The sequence below is a fragment of the Suncus etruscus genome, chromosome 13 (assembly GCF_024139225.1).
Source record: "Suncus etruscus isolate mSunEtr1 chromosome 13, mSunEtr1.pri.cur, whole genome shotgun sequence".
NCBI classification, from domain to species: Eukaryota; Metazoa; Chordata; class Mammalia; order Eulipotyphla; family Soricidae; genus Suncus; species Suncus etruscus.
The window spans coordinates 95,798,438-95,819,219 of NC_064860.1; the positions used below are offsets into that span (position 1 = coordinate 95,798,438).

General features: G+C 47.2%; 1 protein-coding gene across 1 annotated transcript in view; it reads right to left on the reverse strand.

Annotated features, from left to right (window-relative positions):
* The window catches only part of BRWD1 (bromodomain and WD repeat domain containing 1), an 88,309-nt gene that overhangs the window by 21,618 nt on the left and 45,909 nt on the right, over nucleotides 1-20,782 (reverse strand). Inside the window, exons 19-28 of the mRNA XM_049785383.1 lie at nucleotides 19,800-19,893; nucleotides 17,160-17,288; nucleotides 15,268-15,362; nucleotides 13,097-13,286; nucleotides 10,444-10,569; nucleotides 10,218-10,325; nucleotides 7,295-7,419; nucleotides 5,376-5,458; nucleotides 3,980-4,091; nucleotides 3,324-3,385 (exon numbers count right to left, since the gene is read on the reverse strand). Coding sequence (XP_049641340.1) covers nucleotides 3,324-3,385; nucleotides 3,980-4,091; nucleotides 5,376-5,458; nucleotides 7,295-7,419; nucleotides 10,218-10,325; nucleotides 10,444-10,569; nucleotides 13,097-13,286; nucleotides 15,268-15,362; nucleotides 17,160-17,288; nucleotides 19,800-19,893 — 1,124 coding nt within the window. The remainder of the gene's footprint in view (nucleotides 1-3,323; nucleotides 3,386-3,979; nucleotides 4,092-5,375; nucleotides 5,459-7,294; nucleotides 7,420-10,217; nucleotides 10,326-10,443; nucleotides 10,570-13,096; nucleotides 13,287-15,267; nucleotides 15,363-17,159; nucleotides 17,289-19,799; nucleotides 19,894-20,782) is intronic.

Genomic DNA, 20,782 nt, shown 5'->3' on the forward strand with positions numbered 1-20,782 from the left:
TTCAAAAAGATGAGGCTGTTGTCAGGTCAAAGGAGAATCCAAGCCATGGCCACAAATCCGTGTCTGAACAGACATTTGGACCACAAGCAGACTGTGAGGAAGGCCAAGAGGACTCATAACAGAAGTAGCAATTTACTGAGTGAAACTATATTGTAGATACACAGCATGGAATAGCTGAGCGCAATGAATGGGTCTGTAGAAACGTCAACTGTAGTATATGAAAAAGTTTCCATAAGATTAGTCTTGGAATTGTTGTCTATAAAAATATTTCCTTAGGATTGTTCTGTGGCTATTGCCCCACCTAGACCTTCCAGGTGGGGGCGCTGTGGAGTTGGCAATAAATAGCTTGATGGACAGGGAAGAGGGGTCCTTTTGCGAAAGCTGTTTGCAGGCTGCAAGAGGAGTCTCTCTCTCTCTCTCTCCCTCTCCCCTTTCTCTCCCTCTCTCTCTCTGCCCAATCTTTTACACCCTAACCTTCTTGTCCGTGTGAATTATTATTTGCTGTGGAAAATATTACCAAGGTCTACCCCCAAAAGGGGACCAGGGGATGGGAAGTAATTTCTCATTCTGGGGACTGTTCGTGGATTCACAAATACCCAACAAAGGATTTAACAGCTCAGATTCATTACAGTCAATTGAGGGGGCCGGAGAAATAGCACAGTGGTAAGGTGTTCGCCTTAGATGCAGAAGGATGGTGGTTCAAATCCCAGCATCCCATATGGTCCCCTGAGCCTGCCAGGAGCGATTTCTGAGCATAGAGCCAGGAGTAACCCCTGAGTGCTGCTGGGTGTAACCCCTCCCAAAAAAAAAAGTCAACTGAAAAAGATAAAAAGAAAAGAAAAAAAAGGAAATGACAATTGAGTATTTTGGCATCATTCTGTCTACACTTAATTAAACTGTCAAAAAAAGTTCAACCCCAATTGACGAAAAGGAAAATATAGGGGCCAGAGCGGTGGCGCAAGCAGTAGGGCATTTGCCTTGCAAGCACTAATCTAGGACTGACCCCCACCCCCAGCATCCCATATGGTCCCCCCAAGCCAGGAGTGATTTCTGAGCACATAGCCAGGAGTCACTGGGTGTGGCCCAAAAAGCAAAAAAAAAAGGGGGGAGACTATTTCCTAAAAATTTAGAACTAAAGAAAATGCCCCCCCCCCCCCCGCGCTGCTGGGTGTGACCCAAAAACCAAAAAAAAAAAAAAAAAAAAGCCAGAAGATACACATTAAGGATGTATATCAAAAGCAGGTATATGGGGCCGGGAAGGTGGCGCTCGAGGTAAGGTGTCTGCCTTGCAAGCGCTAGCGTAGGACGGACCGAAGTTCGATCCCCCGGCGTCCCATATGGTCCACCCAAGCCAGGAGCAACTTCTGAGCACATAGCCAGGAGTAACCCCTGAGCATCAAATGGGTGTGGCCCAAAAACCAAAAAAAAAAAAAAAAAAAAAAAAAAAAAAAGCAGGTATAAAGGGGTCAAGGAGATAGCACAGTGGTAGGGCATTTGCCTTGCAAGCGGCAGGCCCAGGACCAATGGTGGTTCGAATCCTGGCATCCCAGCCATACCCAAAAACCAACTCCCCCCAAATCAGGTATGAAAATATTTAATAGTAATTTATATATACATCCAAGATGACTGTGCAACCCGAATTTAGCTACCAACACATCTTTGAACAATACTTTAAAAAGCTGACTGGCCCCAACTACATGCAAATAAATGGCTTCACTTTAAGTGCTTTTCCTTTTTTTGGGTTACACCCGGTGGCACTCAGGAGTCACTCCTGGCTCTGCGCTCAGAAATCACTCCTGGCATGCATGGGGGACCATATGGGATGCAGGGATTGGAATAGCACAGCAATAAGGCATTTTTGCCTTGCAATGTGCTGACTCCGGGACAGACCCCCCGTGTCCCATATGGTCCCTGAGCCTGCCAGGAGCGATTTCTGAGCACAGGGCCAGCAGTCGACCAAGTGTGGCCCAAAAAAACCAAGAGAAAGGAGAGAGGAAGGGGGGGGGAGAAGAGGGGAGAAAGGGAAGGATAGAAAGAGGAGAAAGAGCTTTTGGGTTTTTGCCAGCATGGAAGTCAAAGGGAAGATGGCTGAAAGGAGTTAAGATGCAGGGCTAGCTAAGACTGGCTGAATGCTTAGTTGGTTATGATATAGGCCACATATGTGGTGGATAGGGTATGAATAAATCTGATACTTCTTGAAAAAAAAAAAAGAAAGAGGAGAAAGAGAGGGGAGAGAGAGGAGAGAGAGGAAAGAGAGGAGACGATGGGAGAAAGGAGAGGGGAGAGAGAGGGAGAGAGAGGAGAGGAGAGGAGAGAGAGCAAGAGCGAGAGATTCTGGGAGGACTAAAACGACAGCAGCAGGAGTAGGAGACATAGGGTGTTTGTCTTGCACATGGCCAAGCCCGGTTCATTCCCCAGCATCCCATAGGATTCCCTCAGTCTGCCAGGAGTTGATTCCTGAGCACAAAGCCAGGAGTAGTAACCCCTGAGCATCACCAGATATGAGAGATATGAGAGTATTGGGTTACTGATCCTCCCCTAATCAGTAATTGTACTCCACCCTAGGGTGTGACCTGCTGATACTATATTGGACTGTCCCTTACTTGGTATTCTGCTCCCAACCCTAGGGTGGGACCTGATTCTTGTCCATAAAAGCAGGGGTCTCAGGAAAGCAGGGGCTCATTCTTCGGTCTTCTTGCCCTGAGCTGCACTCCATCTTAGGAGAAGAAGCTTTTGTGGCTTGAATTCCTGGCTTGAGCACTGGATTTCCTGAACCCATTCTTGTACCTCTTCACTGTATGAATTATTTCCCGCAGATCTCTACAAATGGAACTGTTCCCCCATCCTAATCGGACAGGGGGATGAAGTGCCTTTCCTGTCTGGGAGTTCAGCGGGAATCAAACCTCAACCAATCTCCTAGAGAACGTGACGCTTCAGGAGAGAGGGAAGGAGGGAGGGAGGATTCTAGAGCTGAGCACAAGGCAGGAGAAGGTGTGATCCCTCATCAGAGTCAGCACTGAGTGGGCCCAAAACCCAGGTAGAGAAGTGGGGAAGGTAGAAGTGCAAACACAAGAGGTCGGAGTGCAGACCTTTTGTCGGGACAATGCTGCAGAGATAGAATCCAGGATGGAATTGGGAACAAGGAACCAGAAAGCAGATACTGTAAGAACTTATTGGAGCAAAGTAGAGAGTTACAAGCCATTGAACAACTCTCAAAGAACACAAATTCATTTCACGTCAATAGAAGAAAACATAAACGTGAAGGCAAGCATTTTTTTCATATTGTCTATGCAAATACCCTTAACTATTTGACAGTAACATACCATTTTCAGGAACTGGTTCCATGTCCCAGGGGCTAAGTCTTTCTGTTTCAGTATTGTCCCATCTGTCAAAATGAAAATAAAGCGTCAGTAGGTTTTTCAAAAGAGATGAGAAAAAAGAAAAAACCTCCACTAAACAAATTAACGAAAATTCAAAATGTAAAAGTTCACTTCATTGTAGTGTAAAAGCCTAAATATCAGAAATGCTGGGGCCAGAGTGATAGCTTGTCTTGCAAGCAGCCAACTGGTTCAATTCCCAAATGGTCTCCCAAGCCCCATCAGGGTTTAATTTCTGAGCACAGAGCCAGGAGTAACCTCTCAGCACTGCTGGGTGTGGCCCAAAAACAAACAAAATACATGGTTCACCCCACCCTCAAGCACACACACACAAACACATTGTCAGGTCCCCTGGTGTTGCCCAGTCTCCCCCAAACACCACCAAGTGTTGCACACACACACTTGGGACACAGGAACGAAGTACCACGGTACCAAGTACCATGTACCAAGGACAGACAAGGTGTTTGGAGCACACAGTAAACAGTGGGAACTGAGTGATGCAGCGAAGCAGCTTCCTAACCTGTGAAGCCCCAGTTCTGGGCAGACAATGTGCCCAGCAAAGCGAATAGTGGTGACGGGTTCCAGTCCCCAAGCATACAGACCTCACGACGTAACACTGGAAGTGGCTGTCAGGGTACTCTGGCTGAAAGGGCTCCTGGCTCAGCACCGTCCCAAACCACCAGGCATCATCGATGATGGAGCGAAACCGGTCATCTGGGAGAAGAATTATCAGCTCAGATGCCATCGGTGGACGGCGCTCACAGAACAACTCAGAGCACAAATCATGATGCACACATGACCGCCTGCTGCCCGCCCCTTTTAACAGACGTGAGCTCTGTTCCACTCAGCAAATCACTGAAGGTCTATCATCAGACAGCACGACAGACAGACCTACGTGGCTCGTGACCAACAACCCTGCCCATGTCAAGTTCTATGGCGTAATGAAACCAGGTCAATCAAAATAAAATTGGTTCAAACTAATGAAAACATTCTTTTCTTTTTTCTATTTTTTTTTGGTTTTTCGGGCCACACCCGTTTGCTGCTCAGGGGAAACTCCTGCCTAAGGGCTCAGAAATTGCCCCTGGCTTGGGGGGACCATGTGGGACGGGGGGGGGGGGGGGGGGGGGGGATATCGAACCTCGGTCCTTCCTTGGCTAGCGCCACCTCGCCGGCCCCATGAAAACATTTTCAATGCTTCAAAACTTCTGACAACAAGGTAATGACGAAGTATAATTTCTAAGCATGCAAGATATATACATACAAAGCACGCTTCCTACAGCCCAGAGGTGGCCCCAAAAGTTAACATTTATTTAGGGGTCTGGGGAGAGTACAGTGGGTAGGTTGTTTCCTTGCATGGGGCCAATCCAGGTTTGATCCCAGCATCTAACAGGCTTTCCTGAGCCTGCCAGGAACAATTTCTGAGCAGTCAGTAGTAACCCGAGTATCACCAGGTGTACCACAAAAAAAAAAAGACGACGACGTAGGTGGGTTCAGAGATTCCTGAGTGCAAAACCAGGAGAAATCCCACGCACTTCCAGGTGTGGCCCCAAACCACCATCACTATCCAAAAAAGAAAAAAAAAAAAAATCTTGTTACTAGACAAGCGGGGTTTACCAAAATACTTAGGTAATTTATCTTTCTTCTTTTTTGGTTTTTGGGCCACACCCGGTGATGCTCAGGGGTTACTCCTGACTAAGCTCTCAGAAATGGCTTCTGGCAGGCTCGGTGGACGCTGGGGATCAAACCCACATCCGTCATGCATAAACTGTGTGAAAGACAAATGCCCTACCACTGCGCTATCGCTCCAGCCCCTCTTTATAAATTCTACACACTTCCGTGCATCATAAAAGCAGCACTCCCCCCAAAAATTAAGTGAATAAAAGATGAATTTTTTTTTTTTTTTTGGTTTTTGGTTTTTGGTTTTTGGGCCACACCCGGTGACGCTCAGGGAAAAGATGAATTTTTAAAGATATAGAAAACTCAGGAAGACAGACTTACGAGATTGCCAGTTCCTCTGTCTTGCTTCCTCGTAAAACTGTCGCAACACAAGAAAGTCAATGACATCAGGCATGTCATGGTACCTGGACCAGAAAAGGGGGTGTTAGATTCCGAGGGCACATTCCTGAGACAGAGGACCAGAAACGCAGTGGGAGGGAAAAACATAACAGCCACTATCTTAGTGTCCCTGAAAATACGGAGAGGCTGGGGATGGGGACAGGGCAGGCCACTGCGGGTCTGGTCTGCATGCTGCACAGGCCTGGTTCTAGGAACCCTAGCAACACAAAGTAGGGTCAAAAACTCAAACTTTTTAAATTAGGAAAAAAAAAAAAAAAAAAAAAAAAAAAAAAGACAAAGGGGGGCCGGAGAGATAGCATGGAGGTAAGGCGTTTGCCTTTCATGCAGGAGGTCATCGGTTCGAATCCCGGCGCCCCATATGGTCCCCTGTGCCTGCCAGGAGCAATTTCTGAGCCTGGAGCCAGGAATAACCCCTGAGCACTGCCAGGTGTGACCCAAAAACCAAAAACCAAAAAAAAAAAAAAAAAAAAAAGACAAAGGACAGGGCTGAAAAATAAATTAAAATGTTTCTAAAGGCCAGAGAGCTTAGCCTTCTATAAAGTTCCTCTCTGGATGGAGGGTCTTTTCTTTTCTTTTCTTTTCTTGTTTTTTTTTTTTTTTTTTTTTTTTTTTTTTTGGTTTTGGGGCCACACCCGGTGGTGCTCAGGGGTTATTCCTGACTGTCTGCTCAGAAATAGCTCCTGGAAGGCACGGGGGACCATATGGGACACCGGGATTCAAACCAACCACCTTAGGTCCTGGATGGCTGCTTGCAAGGCAAACGCCGCTGTGCTATCTCTCCAGGCCCAGAGGGTCTTTTCTTTTTTTTTTTTTTTTTTTTTTTTTGGTTTTTGGGTCACACCCGGTGACGCTCAGGGGTTACTCCTGGCTATTGCACTCAGAAGTCGCTCCTGGCTTGAGGGACCATATGGGACACCGGGGGATCGAACCGTGGTCCATCCAAGGCTAGCGCAGGCAAGGCAGGCACCTTACCTCTAGCGCCACCGCCCGGCCCCCAGAGGGTCTTTTCTTTTTCCTTCTACCTTCCAATAAACCTTTCTCTTTATTTTATTCTTTTTCTGGTTTTTGGTTTTTGGGTCACAATCAGCAGCGCTCGGGATTACTCCTGGCTCTCCACTCAGAAATCGTTCCTGGAAGGCTCAGGGAACCATATGGGGTGCTGGGAATCGAACCACTGTCCACTTGCCACATTCAAGGCAAATGCCTTGCTGCTGTGGTTTCTCTCCAGCCCTCTCATGTTTTTAAAAAGATGAAAAGCCCAAGGGGGAGGGCATTTGCCTTGCAAGCGGCCAACCTGGGTTCAATCCCCAGCATCCCACAGGGTCCCCCAAGCCTGCCAGGAGTGATTCCTGAGCAGAGAACCAGGAGACACCAGAACATGAGGGGTTTGACTCTGAGACAAAAACAATCTAGTCTTGCATTTTTCTCAATAAGTAGAGTGGCATAGAAAAATAGTTGTAAAATTATGCTGATGCGGGGCCGGTGAGGTGGCACGAGAGGTAAGGTGACTGCCTTGCAAGCACTAGCCAAGGAAGGACTGCGGTTCGATCCCCCAGCGTCCCATATGGTCCCAAGCCAGGGGCAATTTCTGAGCACTTAGCTAGGAGTAACCCCTTAGCATCAAAAGGCTGTGGCCGAAAAACCAAACCAAAAAAAAAAAAAAAGCCGATGCCTCAGAGTTAACACTTGTGTCTTTGCTCCTCCTGGACCCCAAACCACCAGTGCCTCACCTGAGGCTGCCCCAGTGCCCGGATGCTCTCCACCCACAGCCCAACAGGGAAATCAGGAAGCTGGAGAACGGAGACTCCATCACACCATTAAAACACAACATTCACACCTACCTAATAGAGAAAGATTTGTCAGCAAGCTTCCCAGTGGCAGGGTCTATGAACGCAAGTTTGAGACAACAGAGTGTAGGGGGACCAATCTCATACCGAATCCCAACTATTTTCACCAGTTCTTGATCCTTTAAAAAAGGTTTAAGAGAAGAAATTTTTATGTTGTTGGAATAAAGCAATTTCTAAAGATTATCACTCTCTTCACATTGCCAAACTATGTCAGCTTCCGATTTAGGTGTCCTGTTAGGTGTTAGTTATAAGCGGCTTTTTTGTTTTGTTTTGTTTTGGGGTTACACCCGGCAGCAGCGCTCAGGGGTTACTCCTGGTTCTACACTCAGAAATCGTCCCTGGCAGGCACGGGAACTATATGGGATGCCGGAATTCGAACCAATGTCCTTCTGCATGCAAGGCAAACGCCTTACCGCCTTACCACTGTGCTCTCTCTGGACCCATAAGTGGTTATTTCTGTTTTTGTTTTGTTTTGTTTTTGGTTTTGGTTTTGTTTTTGGTTTTTGGGCCACACCTGGCTGCGCTCAGGGGCTACACCTGGCTCTGTGCTCAGAAATTGCTCCTGGCAGGCATGGGGGACCATATGGGATGCTGGGATTTGAACCACCATTGGTCCTGGGTCAGCTGCTTGCAAGGCAAAAGCCCTACCGCTGTGCTATCTCTCTGGCCCCTATAAGCACTTTTTCAATTAAAAAAACTTACAAACAATGTTATTATTTTAAAGACAAGATACTTCAATTAAAAAATATTCATGGGGGGGGGCGGAGAGAGAGCATGGAGGTAAGGCGTTTGCCTTTCACGCAGAAGGTCGGTGGTTCGAATCCTGACATCCCATATGGTCCCTCCCCCAAGCCTGTCAGGGGAGATTCTGAGTGCAGAGCCAGGAGTAATCCCTGAGCACTGCCAGGTGTGACCCAAAAACAAACAAACAAAAAAAAATCACTTTTTGAAGACATTTAATACTGTTTCTAATGATATAAACAGGATGGAGAGAGAAAGAGCACAGGAACAGGAAGCAGGGGAGCTGCCTTGCACACGACAGATCCACATTTGATCCCCAGCACCCCATAAGGACTCCATGCACTGCCAGGAGTGATGCCTGCACAGGGCCAACAGTAAGGCCTGAACAATGGCAGGTGTGGCTCCCAAACAACAAAAGAATCTAAGGTAAGATGTGCCTGGGGCAGAGCAATGGTATAGCTTGTAAAGTGCTTGCCTTGCACACCACACATGCTCTAAAAATACCACAAAGGTCTAAGAACAAGCAGTTGTTGAATAGCTAAAGATGACTTCTATAAAACCTATAAATCGGGCCCGGAGAGATAGCACAGCGGTGTTTGCCTTGCAAGCAGCAGATCCAGGACCTAAGGTGGTTGGTTCGAGTCCCGGTGTCCCATATGGTCCCGCGTGCCTGCCAGGAGCTATTTCTGAGCAGATAGCCAGGAGTAACCCCCGAGCACCACTAGAAAACCTATAAATCACACTCATCTCTTCTCGAACACACATTCTTCTCCATATAATTTTTGGTCACAAACAAAAAGATTAAGTATTTAGGCATTGTAACTAGTGCATTGCAGAAAGTGTTGCAAAGGTTGTGCAGTGACGCTTAGCTGTGTAAGCCCGAAGACCCCTCAACACTGCTGGTGGGGACCCCAGTCATCCCTGGCACCACATGCTTAGGCCCTCACACTGGAGAGCCAGTCTGACTAGAAAGCAGCCTTGGGCCCCTCAAGCCCTATCTGGGAGACTTCCCCTCCCCCCAAGAAGGGGTTTTTAAATATAAAAAATATTCGCGGGCCGGGAAGGTGGCGCTGGAGATAAGGTGTCTGCCTTGTAAGCGCTACCAAGGAACGGACCGCGGTTCGATCCCCCGGCGTCCCATATGGTCCCCCCAAGCCAGGGGCGATTTCTGAGCACATAGCCAGGAGTAACCCCTGAGTGTCAAACGGGTGTGGCCCAAAAACCAAAAAAAAAAAAAAAAAAAAAAAAAATATTCGCAACATAATGGGCTGATGAAATTCAAGCGCTGCAGGGAGGAGGCCGAGATCCAATACCTGGTACCAAATATTGGTCCCCAAGCGCTGGGCCAAGAATAACCCTTGAGCACTACTAAGTGTGGCCCCAAAACAAATAAAAAGCAAAATGAAACACCATGTAATGCTAGGACATAATCACCATGACCATGACATGTCTGTTTTTGTTGTTCACACATGACTTTATATCACAGTAACTGCCAAATGCATACCACATGTTCTTTCAGTAACGTACTGTGTAATTATTCGGCCTTCAGTCAGCTCAGTGGGGGACTCAGGCCCATGAGGTTCTGGGAATGTAGAGCAGACACTCTGGAAGGCCGTGGGCTACACCCAGTTATCACATATCATGGACATTAGGACCAGAGCCCACCCTTACCAGGGAAGGGTGACTTTCTACTGGCATCCTAAATGATGCATAATGATGACACAAGGGGCTGGAGAAAAAGCATGGCAGGAAAGGCACTTGGTTTGCACATAGCCCCAGAAACACCACCAGGGGTAGTCCCTGAACAATGGCCAGGTATGGCCCCCCAAAAAGAGAAACAATATGGTTCCCAGAGCCCCATAGAAATGAACCTAAGTAAAAATCTGAAAGGCAATAATGAAAGTGCGCTCAACAGCCCGGAGAGATAGCACAGCGGTGTTTGCCTTGCAAGCAGCCGATCCAGGACCAAAGGTGGTTGGTTCAAATCCCGGTGTCCCATATGGTCCCCCGTGCCTGCCAGGAGCTATTTCTGAGCAGACAGCTAGGAGTAACTACTGAGCACCGCCAGGTGTGGGCCAAAAACAAAAACAATAAATAAAGTGCGCTCAGTGGATGTTTGGGAAGATTTGTAAATAGCCTATGCAGTACAGAGTTAATAACAGAACCATTACATTACCCTAAGATCCATCCTTCTCCAAGGTTCCTTGTTCGGGTTTAGTTCATAGATCTTACTTTTACGAACTGCTTCAATATAAGCTTGATGACCCTGTCGAAAATATATTACCTGCAACAGGGAAGCACAGATTTAAAAAAAAAAAAAAAAAGCATTATAAGAATACTGTCTACTTTGCTTTTGACAGTGAACTGGTCCAGAGCTAAGCTTTCAAATGGTGTCACCTCACCTCGTCACCCATCTGAGGCACAAAAGGAGACTTGCGAAGTGTGGTATCTGTTATCCAGATGGGAGGGTGAAATTCATACAGACGCTCCATGTTTGCCAAGTCTGCAGGAGACATTCTCCTCAAGTTCTGTTACAGTAAAGAAAGGAACAAAGTTGAAGTTAGGAGAGCAGAAAGCAGCAGCCCTGTGAATAAACAAGAAAACTTCATTCAGGGGCACAAGCACACCTTGCACGTGTTGGCCTAGGATGGACTGTGGTTCGACCCCCGGCGTCCCATATGGTCCCCCAAATCAGGAGCGATTTCTGAGCGCATAGCCAGGATAATGTGTCACCAGTGTGTCACTGAGTGTCACCAATGTGGCCAAAAAAAAGAAAACTTCATTCAGAGCCAGAGATGTCAACAACTGCCATGTTGTTGACGACCTTTTTTTAACCCATGAAAAATGTCTTAAAAGTCGGGGGTCAGCTTATAGGCTGGTATATGGCATGCTGAAATTTACTCCAGCTTCAGGGACTAGTGATCCGCCGCCGTCCCTCTACCCCCATTTTACCGCTGCATCCCATCCAACTGCCAGGAGTCATCATCACTCAGTCCTCTGCTGGTCCTGATTCATCTTTCAGGCACACAGAGGAGCTGAGTTACCGAGCACTGCATTCCATCCAGCTGCTGGGTGTTATTACTAGTATACGGCTTTCCAGTGCTCAGTCCTCTGGCTTGTCCTAATTCACACAGAGGAGCTGAGTTCCCCAGTCTCCCTCTAGCAGTCCTATTAATCACTGCACCCCAGCCAGCTGCTCTTGGAGGAGCCCCCCTCCCTGCTCTCAATGTACATCACAGTTAAAAAAACCACAGTCAGTCACTACAAATGACAAATGTAAAATAATTGTTAGCACTTCAAAGTCTGGCTTTATTAAACATAAACTGCTGACCTTTAAGGGTTCTACTCTTTTTCTCTAATGTTTTTTAATTTCCATTTGGTGTGCATTAAAAGAGAGGTAGTCGAGGCCAGAGAGATAACACAGTGGTAGGGCATTTGCCTTGCAAGCGGCCAACCCAGGACCGAAGGTGGTTCAAATCCGGGCTTCCCATATGGTCCCGAGCCTACCAAAAGCGATTTCTGAGCACAGAGCCAGGAATAACCCCTGAGTGTCGCCAGCTGTGAACCCCCCAAAAAAGAGGGGGGGTGGTCTTATGTTTAAAGACATATTGAGATGTCACTCCACCCCCACCTTCCTATGTAACCTTACCTGATGGTAAGACCAGCCCATTCTGGGAGGGGTCTTTGGAAGGTAACAAAAGGATTGCCTAAGGGGTGTAAAGAGGATTCAGAGAGGTTTCAGCAAGAGAGATGCTGGCAGAAACGGGCTGAGATGGCTGGGCAGAAGATGAGAGCCTGCTTAAAAGGTTAGCCTAGGTGGCTAAGGCCTATTATTAATAAAGCTTCGTGTCTCCTGAAACCTGACTGCCTGTGGATAATTTCCTCGCTGTCATCCTAAGACCCACTGGCTGGAAGGAAGGGGTTGCAGGCCTCACCAGCCCTCCATCCATCTCACCATCATCCACAACCATCCAGGACTCAATAATTAATACGTTTTTCAACAGTCTTATACGGCAAATATAGCCCAAACCCTATATTTATGAGGAAAAGTAAGGGGTCATCTTATACGCTGGAAAATACGGTGGGTTTCAACAGTGCAAAAGTGGTCCCTTGGCATGCACAAATGTTACCCCTCCCCAACTTCCTGCTCATCCCACCTGGATGGTTAGACCCACTCACACCTGGGACAGGGCTGGCTAGGGGAGGGAAGGGGAGAACAAGAGGAGACACAGCTAGGATGGATGGAGAGCAGCAAGAAAGAGGCTGCTTGGTTTAGACGTCAGGTGGAGAAATGCACATGGCGATTAGGGCCGTGAAATAAAACTGGCTGTCTCCTGAAATTGCATCTGACTGCTTGTGAATTTCTACGCCTTTATCCTGCACCTTCAGACCTGCCAACAAAGGGACTACAGGTGCCTTGTCGAGAAATGCCTCACCCCAACACTAGGACTATATTTTTTATCTATACAACACATAAGATCCTATAGTTTAGAAAATGTTTGAGGGGGGCTGAGAGATAGCATGGAGGTAAGGTGTTTGCCTTTCATGCAGAAAGTCATTGGTTCGAATCTCAGCATCCCATATGGTCCCCCGAGCCTGCCAAGAGCGATTTCTGAGCGTGGAATCAGGAGTAACCCCTGAGTGCTGCCGGGTGTGACCCAAAAACCAAAAAAAAAGAAAAAAGAAAATGTTTGAGGGAGTTGGAGGTGGGGTGGGTTTGAGGTCACAGGACAAGAAAGGAGCACTGATGTGACATGTTCCATACGGTACTGTAGCAGATACAACAGAAACTGGGGACACTGGTGTAGAAAAGTAAGCACTGGTAGCACACGAGCCTGACACATGGCCCCATTGTATTCAAGCCCCAGCACACCATACAATCACACCCCCCAAAAACCAGGGGGTTTTGTAACCAGGGGTTACTCCTGGCTCTAGCTCAGAAACTGCTCCTGGCAGGCACGGGGGACCATATGGAATGCTGGGATTAGAACCACGGTCCTTCTACATGCAAGGCAAACGCCCTACCTCCATGGTATCTCTCCTGCCCCTCCTCACCTCTTTTTTAGGTTTGTTTTCTTTCTTTCTCTTTCGCCGTCGTCTTGGCGGAGATAAGTTCTCAGCAGACATTTCATCTTCCGAGCTACTGCAAAACCGAGTGACGCGACGACGTGCTGAAGTTCGTAGAGGGGGCTGCAAATTGATGCCTGCATCAGCCGTCCAATCTGAGTATCTGGACGAAGAATCGCTGGAAACGGAAACGTTAAAGGGGCTACAGAAAGAGTAGAGCGGAAAGAGCTCTACTCCCTGCACGTGGCCAGCCTGGGCTCCACTTCTGGCACCCGAGATGGTCCAAAGCCATTAGGCCTTGTGACCCCTGAGCACAAGGCCAAGAAAGAGCCCTGAGCACCAAGTGTGACCACCCTCCCCAAAGAAAGTCAGATTAAAATGGAAGCCTGCAACTACCAGTTACGATCCTGCCAGCCAATGCATGTGTAAGTGAAATTCCAGGAAATATGTGCCCACCCAACAGGTGCTGAGGGGCATCAGGGCTTCTGGCCAAGACTCAGGAGCAGGAAACGAGGCCACACCCAGAAAATTGGCAGAAAAGGAGGCACAACTATCTCAAAAATAACAGGATGCCACTGAACCTTCTCAGATAGAGTGATCTAGGCCGTCACTTGAGGCATTCTCGGAATGCTCAGGAAAAGTTCCCTTTCTGCCTGAAGGAATAGCAGGTCAAGGCCACACCTGGCACCATCCGATGTAGAAAATGCCTGCACCTCAACTGAACCCCAGCAACTGCTGAGCCAACAAACTGTTCCCAGCTCTCAAGTTCCCGGACTACGCATGTGCAGCCACCAAACACCTCCAAACTTCTTTGCCTGTCAGTCCAGCAGGATCACAGCAATTTAGATAGGAAGAACACAGAGAAGCCCACAACAGAAACACTGAAGCCCAGAAAATCATCAGACATTGACATTAGTGACACTGTAGAGTGATAATAACCACATCAAATTGTTTCTTACTGGGCAAAGTTCTAATCATTCCATTTGCTTTTCTGTGGTAACCAACTTGGGACACTGGCAGAGGGAAGGTCATAATGTCAGTGTAGTGTTAGAAATCAGATCAGGTTTGAGATTTGGTACATGAAATAGGAAAGTGCTTAATGTTCTGACACATCCCTGAGAATGGCCACAAAGGGACTCAACAAAATAGGGACAAGGGAGTGGGAGAGATGTTAGGGGGTTTGCCTTATCTATAATGAGCCAGAATTCAACCTAATATGGTCACCAACCTCCACCACAAGTGAGCCCTACATGTAGAGTTTGGTGTAGCTCAACAACCACCCAAAAGGGTCAGAGTTTTTGCACAGCGGTAGCCCATTTGCCTTGCACACACCCAATTCAAGACAGATGGTGGTTCAAATCCCAGCATCCCATATATAGTCCCCCGAGATGCCAGGAACAATTTCTGAGTGCAGAGCCAGGACTAACTCCTGAGCACCACCAGGTATGGCCCAGAAGTCCAAAAGCAAATAAAAGTTCGCATCCCACTCCCGACACCAAAAATCAACAAACAAACAAACAAACTACCACCACAAAAAGGGCACATTTTATGCCACAAATATTGTACCACTAAAAGATTTTCAATATATCAAAGAGAAGACTTTTCCTAGGAGTTGGTCTAGTTTCTAATCCCAACAGTCAATCCAGCAATTCCTCCTTTCTTGTGTTCAATATCCACCATCTGACAACCATGAACACTCAACTCCAGTTCCTTCAAAGTCCGCAAAGAAAAGGCTGAGAGAAGAGCCAGAGTGACCGCACAGCAAGAAGGGCATTCACCTTGCATGTGGCTGACTCGAGTTCAATCCCCAGCATCCCAAAGCCCACCCCCCAGCCTACCAGGGATGATTTCTGAGCACAGAGCCAGGAATAACTCCTAAGCACAGATGGGTGTGGCCCCAAAACAAAAACAAACCAACAAGAAAGAGAACAAGCTCCCCAGTCCCTGCCCTAGGCTAACACATCTGGGGTTCTGGCAGCCAGTGGCATCGGTGCTCTCCAGAACACCAGATTCCCTCGGGCCAGTCCCAGGCACAGCCATGCCGGCCCACACAGCAGGGTAGGACTGGCAGGAGGGTCCCTCAGGCCTTCCTGGTGGCCTGATATAAAATAAACGCCGAATGCCTTAGATGCAAAAAGCATAACCGAAAAAGCACACACCTGGAACTTTCGCTGTCACTCCCGCTCCTTCGGTCACTTTTCCACTCTTCTTCTTCAGAGGAACAAGACCCTTCACTCTGATCACAGGATGTCTCCTAAAATTGGGTGTAAAATCTTTATTTCTGAGGTATTAAAACATATGAAAAAGCACCATAGCCCTAATAATCTCTGATGCACAATGACTGAGCAGGAAGGATTAGATACATTTAAAACAATGATCTTTGCTACACCCATAGTTTATCCCACAGAAGCTGCCACAAGCGGCATGAATCAACATCATGAGATGTCCTCCCGCTCAGGAAGGAAGCCACTCTAATAGTTGAACCGTGGCATCTTCTTCTGCTTCCAATTTCCTCGCGATATCCACGCTCGTTGTGAAAGCACTGAGTGAAGTAGGTCACAGAATAAGCTAAACCAGTCACAAAATAGTTCCTGGCCTCGCTATGGGGAAGTTTCAGGATATGTAAATGCAGAGCAAGAAACATTATTGGCTACAAGTAGTGGAGGGGTGAAACTGGGGGCTAATGGCATGTGAGCCAAGGTTTTCTTTCTGGAGCTCTTTTCTGTGCTTGAGAAACTGTGGTGCCAGGAAAGAAACTGGGGCTGGCCATGTGCAAAGCAAAAACCTAATCCTAGTCTTCCCTTTGGGCTCCATGCTGGTCAAAGACCAGAACGCCGAAACCCAAAAGCCAGAGAGCCCAGCAGGGCACAAAAGGGGCCGAATCCCCTCGGTCCAAGGCTTATCTAACTTTTCCAAGACCCCTCCCAGGAATGGGCGGGGTCTTGCAGGTAAGGTAACACCTAATATTCAGTTCCCAAGACCCCTCCCAGAAATGGGTGGGTCTCAGGTAGCTACACCTAGATCCAGGGTCTCAGATAGCTACACTACATAAGGCTACTTTGATAGGTGACAAAAATATTTTGAATTAAAAAGTACTTAAAGGGCCGGAGCATCGGCACAGGCGATAGGGCATTTGCCTTGCATGCACTAATCTAGGATGGACTGAGGTTCGCTCCCCCATAAGGCCCCTCGAGCCTGCCAGGAGCGATTTCTAAGTGCAGAACCAGAAATAACCCGAGTGTCATCAGGTGTGGCCCAAAAACCCAAAAAACTGAAGAAGAAAAAAAAAGGTAATTATGGGGCTGGAGAGATAGCATGGAAGCAGGGCATTTGCCTTGAATGCAGAAGAATGGTGGTTCAAATTCTGGCATCCCATATGGTCTCCCGAGCCTGCCAGGAGCGATTTCTGAGCATAGAGCGAGGAGAAACCCCTGAACGCTGCCAATTGTGACCAAAAAACAAAAACAAAAACAAAACAAAAAAAGATAGTTATGGGGCCAGAGTGGTGGGGCAAGGGGTAGGGCATTCGCCTTGCATGAGCTAACCTAGGACAGACCGCAGTCCGATCCCCCAGCATCCCATATGGTCCCTTGAGCCTGACAGGAGTGATTTCTGAGCACAGAGCCAGGAGTAAGTAACACAAGTGTCACCAGGTATGCCCCCCCCCCCCAAAGAAAAGAAAAAAAGTACTTATAATGATATAATCATACTATAAACTAAAACCACTCAAATAAATACCTCTATGATATGTAAAAAAAGATACCATCATTTTGGGGCCTAAGTTAAACAAACACTAAAGCAGAGCATTTGTTTGACTTGCATGCAGTTGACCCAGGACAGACCTGGGTTCAATCTCCAGCATTCCATATGATTCCCTGAGTCTGCAAGGAGCGATTTTTGAGAGCAGAGCCAGGAGTAACCCCCAAAATGCCGCTGGGTGTGGCCCCAAAACTGGCATGAATACTGTTTTTGTATAATTTCAAAGTACATTCAAATTAAAAAATTAAGCAATTGCATGTTCTCTCATGGTTCCCAGAGTTCACTGACTTACGTGTCTTCCAGAGCTTGAAGATTCATTTCCAGAAGACAACTCCAGTCGCCCAAGATTTCTTCTCCCATAAGGTAACTTACGTCGGCATGACCTCGGCCGAGATGGTGACATCAACACCAATGAGTCAGACTGAATGGAAGAAACTTGCTATAAGTTAGAGTGAACCTCTGATCCTTTAAGTTACCTGATGACATAGATAGAACAGGGGTCCCCAAACTACAGCCCACAGTTGTTAAAATATAAAATATAGAAAAATAAATAAATATGGGGTGGGGAAGAGGAAGATCTGTGACACTAGTGATGGGAATGTTGCACTGGTGAAGGGTGGTGTTTTTTGCATGACCGAAACCCAACTACAATCACATCTGTGATCAAGCTATTTAAATAAAGATATATAAAAAAAAAGAAAAATAAATAAAACAATAAAGTGCCTGTGTTGGGGAAAGGGCCTTTCTCGGCTCAGCCCAGCGCTTGTACCTGTTGCCCCCTGAGCATCGCCGGGTGTGGCCCAAAAACCAAAAAAAAAAAAAAGTTGAAATAACCTAAAATGTAAGTCAAACAAACAATAGATTTCTGTGGTATAAATATAAACTCTGAAGTCCTAGTGTGGAGTGAGGCCTTTCTCTGCACGGTGCCTGCAGGTCTGAAGGAGCAGGATAACAGCATAGAAATAATCACAAGCAGAGTTTCACGGAGTCAGCCAAGTTTATTCCATGGCTCATCTCTTTCTCTCGGGAGCTCACTCTCTGTCCCATCTGGCGGATATCTCCATGCTTCCTTTTTCTCTCCTTCCTTCTCCCCAGGCAACACCTTTATTCCAAACCTCAGATCCCTCCCAGGTGTGGGCAGGTCTGACCATCCAGGTGATATTGACAGGGCATTGGGGAGGGATAACAGATTTCCAACTTTTCCTCCACAATCGCAGTATTTTCCTATTTTTTTAGTTTTTTGGCCATGCCCAGCTGGGTTCAGGGATCACACCAGGAGCAGCTCAGGACACCATATGCGGTGCTGAGTCTTGAGTTCGGGCCAGCTGGCCATGTGCAAGACAAGCACTCTCTCCCCCGCCCCCGCTACCTCTAGGTGCCTGGATTTAATTTTGACAAACAGGGAGGTGGAGCCCCTCAACACAGACATGTGACTCACATCTCAAGGCCCCACCAATGCTCAGGCCACATCTCCCTGGCTTAGGCACCTACCCAACTCTCCTAAAAAGCAAGTCATATTCTCCTTAGCTTGTCAGGTCTAATTATTTGTCAAAATGCTGGGTTTTATTAATGCATACCAAACTTCATGACTGAAAATAGATAAGAGGCAGAGAGAGTACAGCAGAGAGGGGAGCAAGGGTTCGGTCCCCTGTAACCCATCTGTTCCCCCAAGCCTGCCAGGAGTGATACCTGAGTGCCAAGCCAGGAATAATAAGCCCTGAGCACTGTAGAATTCAGCACAAAAGAAAATAAATTAATTACTTAAAAGGATAGACAAGGGCCGGAGAGATAGCATGGAGGTAGGGCATTTGCCTTGCATGCAGAAGGTCAGTGGTTGGAATTCCGGCATCCCATATGGTCCCCTGAGCCTGCCAGGAGCAACTTCTGAGTGCAGAGCCAGGAGTAACCCCCGAGCGCTGCCAGGTGTGACCCAAAAACCAAAAACCAAAAAAAAAAGTATAAACAAGAAAATCTGTCCTCGTGACAGAAAGACAGGCAAGTAAAGAACTTGTCTTACACACAAACCAACATAGGTTCAAGCCCTAGGACCCTGGAGGTCTCTCCTGAGCCCCACGACAAATGATCTCCATGTGAAGGCAGGTGTGACCTCCCCCCAAAAAAATTTTAATGTCAGAAAAAAATTGTTATCAGGTTAAGGGAACTAGTACCTAAAAGGACAGAAACAAGAACTACAATAAAAGTCAACTTAGGAGGGGCCAGAGCAAGAGTACAGCAAGAGTACTTGCCTTGCCTGTGACCCACCTAGTTCAGCTGTTGGCACCACATATGGTCCTGAGCTGCCAGGAGAGATCTCGAGTGTGGACCGAGGTTTGCATTTTCAGGTCACTGCCAGAAGTGCTCAGAGCCTGCTCCTGGTCCTATGCTCAGGAAAACACACCTGCCACCAGAAGTCAGGGTCCCAGAATGTGCACACTACCCCCCAGCCCAAAGAGTAGTTTTAGGCATCCAAGTGGTCAGCAACTCTCCACTTTAAAGCTCAGTCTGACCCAGGTACATCTTATGCCTTGATTCTTAAGCTTTGCATGAGCCTAACGTGAGTGCACTAGGACTGAGTCTGTGGGAGTGGCACAAAGTGTGTGCAGGGTGAAAATGGATTGTGCTCCCAGACCCTGCCTAATTTCTACCATTTTCTTTATTTATTTTTGGTTCTTGGGCCACACCCACAGTGCTCAGGGGTTACTCCTGGCTCTGTGCTCAGAAATTAGTCCTGACAGATTCAGGGGACCCTTTGGGATACTGGACACGAAACTGGGTTGGGCACATGCAAGACAAATGCCCTCTTGCTGTCCTATTGCTCTGGCCCCCAATTTGTACTATATTAAATCCCCTAAAGATTTTAAGAAATTCACACTACTTGAGTTTAATTTAATTTCTAATTGCTTATTCCTGAGAAAATAAGAGTTTAGGTTACCTTTTGTGAAAGCTGGAAAGTCTTCCGTTTTCTCCCGATGATATAAAGATTTCTTTCCTCCTCACCTTTCTCCAATCTGAAGTCTTCTAACTTCCTACAACATTAAAGAGTGCCCAATTATCAGCTACTGAACGGATGGATAAGAACTGATCTACTGGTACCGGAGCAATAGCACAGCGATAAGATACTTGTCTTGCATGCAACCAACACAGGACAGATGGTGGTTCAAATCCCAGCGTCCCAGAGGGTCTCCCAAGCCTGCCAGGGGTAATTTCTGAGCACAGAGCCAGGAGTAACCCCTGAGCACCACTGGGTGTGACCCAAAAACCAAACACACACACACACACACACACACACACACACACACACACACACACACACAGACAAAGAATTGATCGACAAAGCCGGGAATCAGAACTCTGCTTCCCCCACATGCTCCGTGCTCCCGTCAAGAGGGGACGTTGGATGGGATGAGGTATATCTTCTTCAAAGAACAGTTTCTTCGACTGGGAAGGTGATTCCCAAAGGAAGATTCACCTACAGACAACACCCTCAGCAGCTGGGAAACAAAGGAGCCTCAGAGCTTACAGGTAGGTCTGAGCAGTGCCTCTGAATTGGCCTTTGAAATCCCTTCTCCCCCCCCCCCCCAAAAAAAGAGCTGAATTGCTTGAGTGGGAGAATAGAGATTTATTTTGTTTTCAAATAATTCACCCTAGGAAATAAGAAAAGCACACCATTGAGTCGATGACTGTGTTAGCATAGTTGTATAATCATAACCATAACCAATTCTAGAACATTTTTAGCGACCAAAATAAAAAAAAAGATGGGGCCAGAGCAATAGCACCATGGTAAGGTGCTTGCCTTGCATGCGGCCAACACTGGACAAACCCCAGTTCGAATCCTGGCATCCCATATGGTCCCCTGAGCTTGCCAGGAGTGACTTCTGAGCATAGAGGCAGGAGTAAACCCCTGAGCACTGCCAG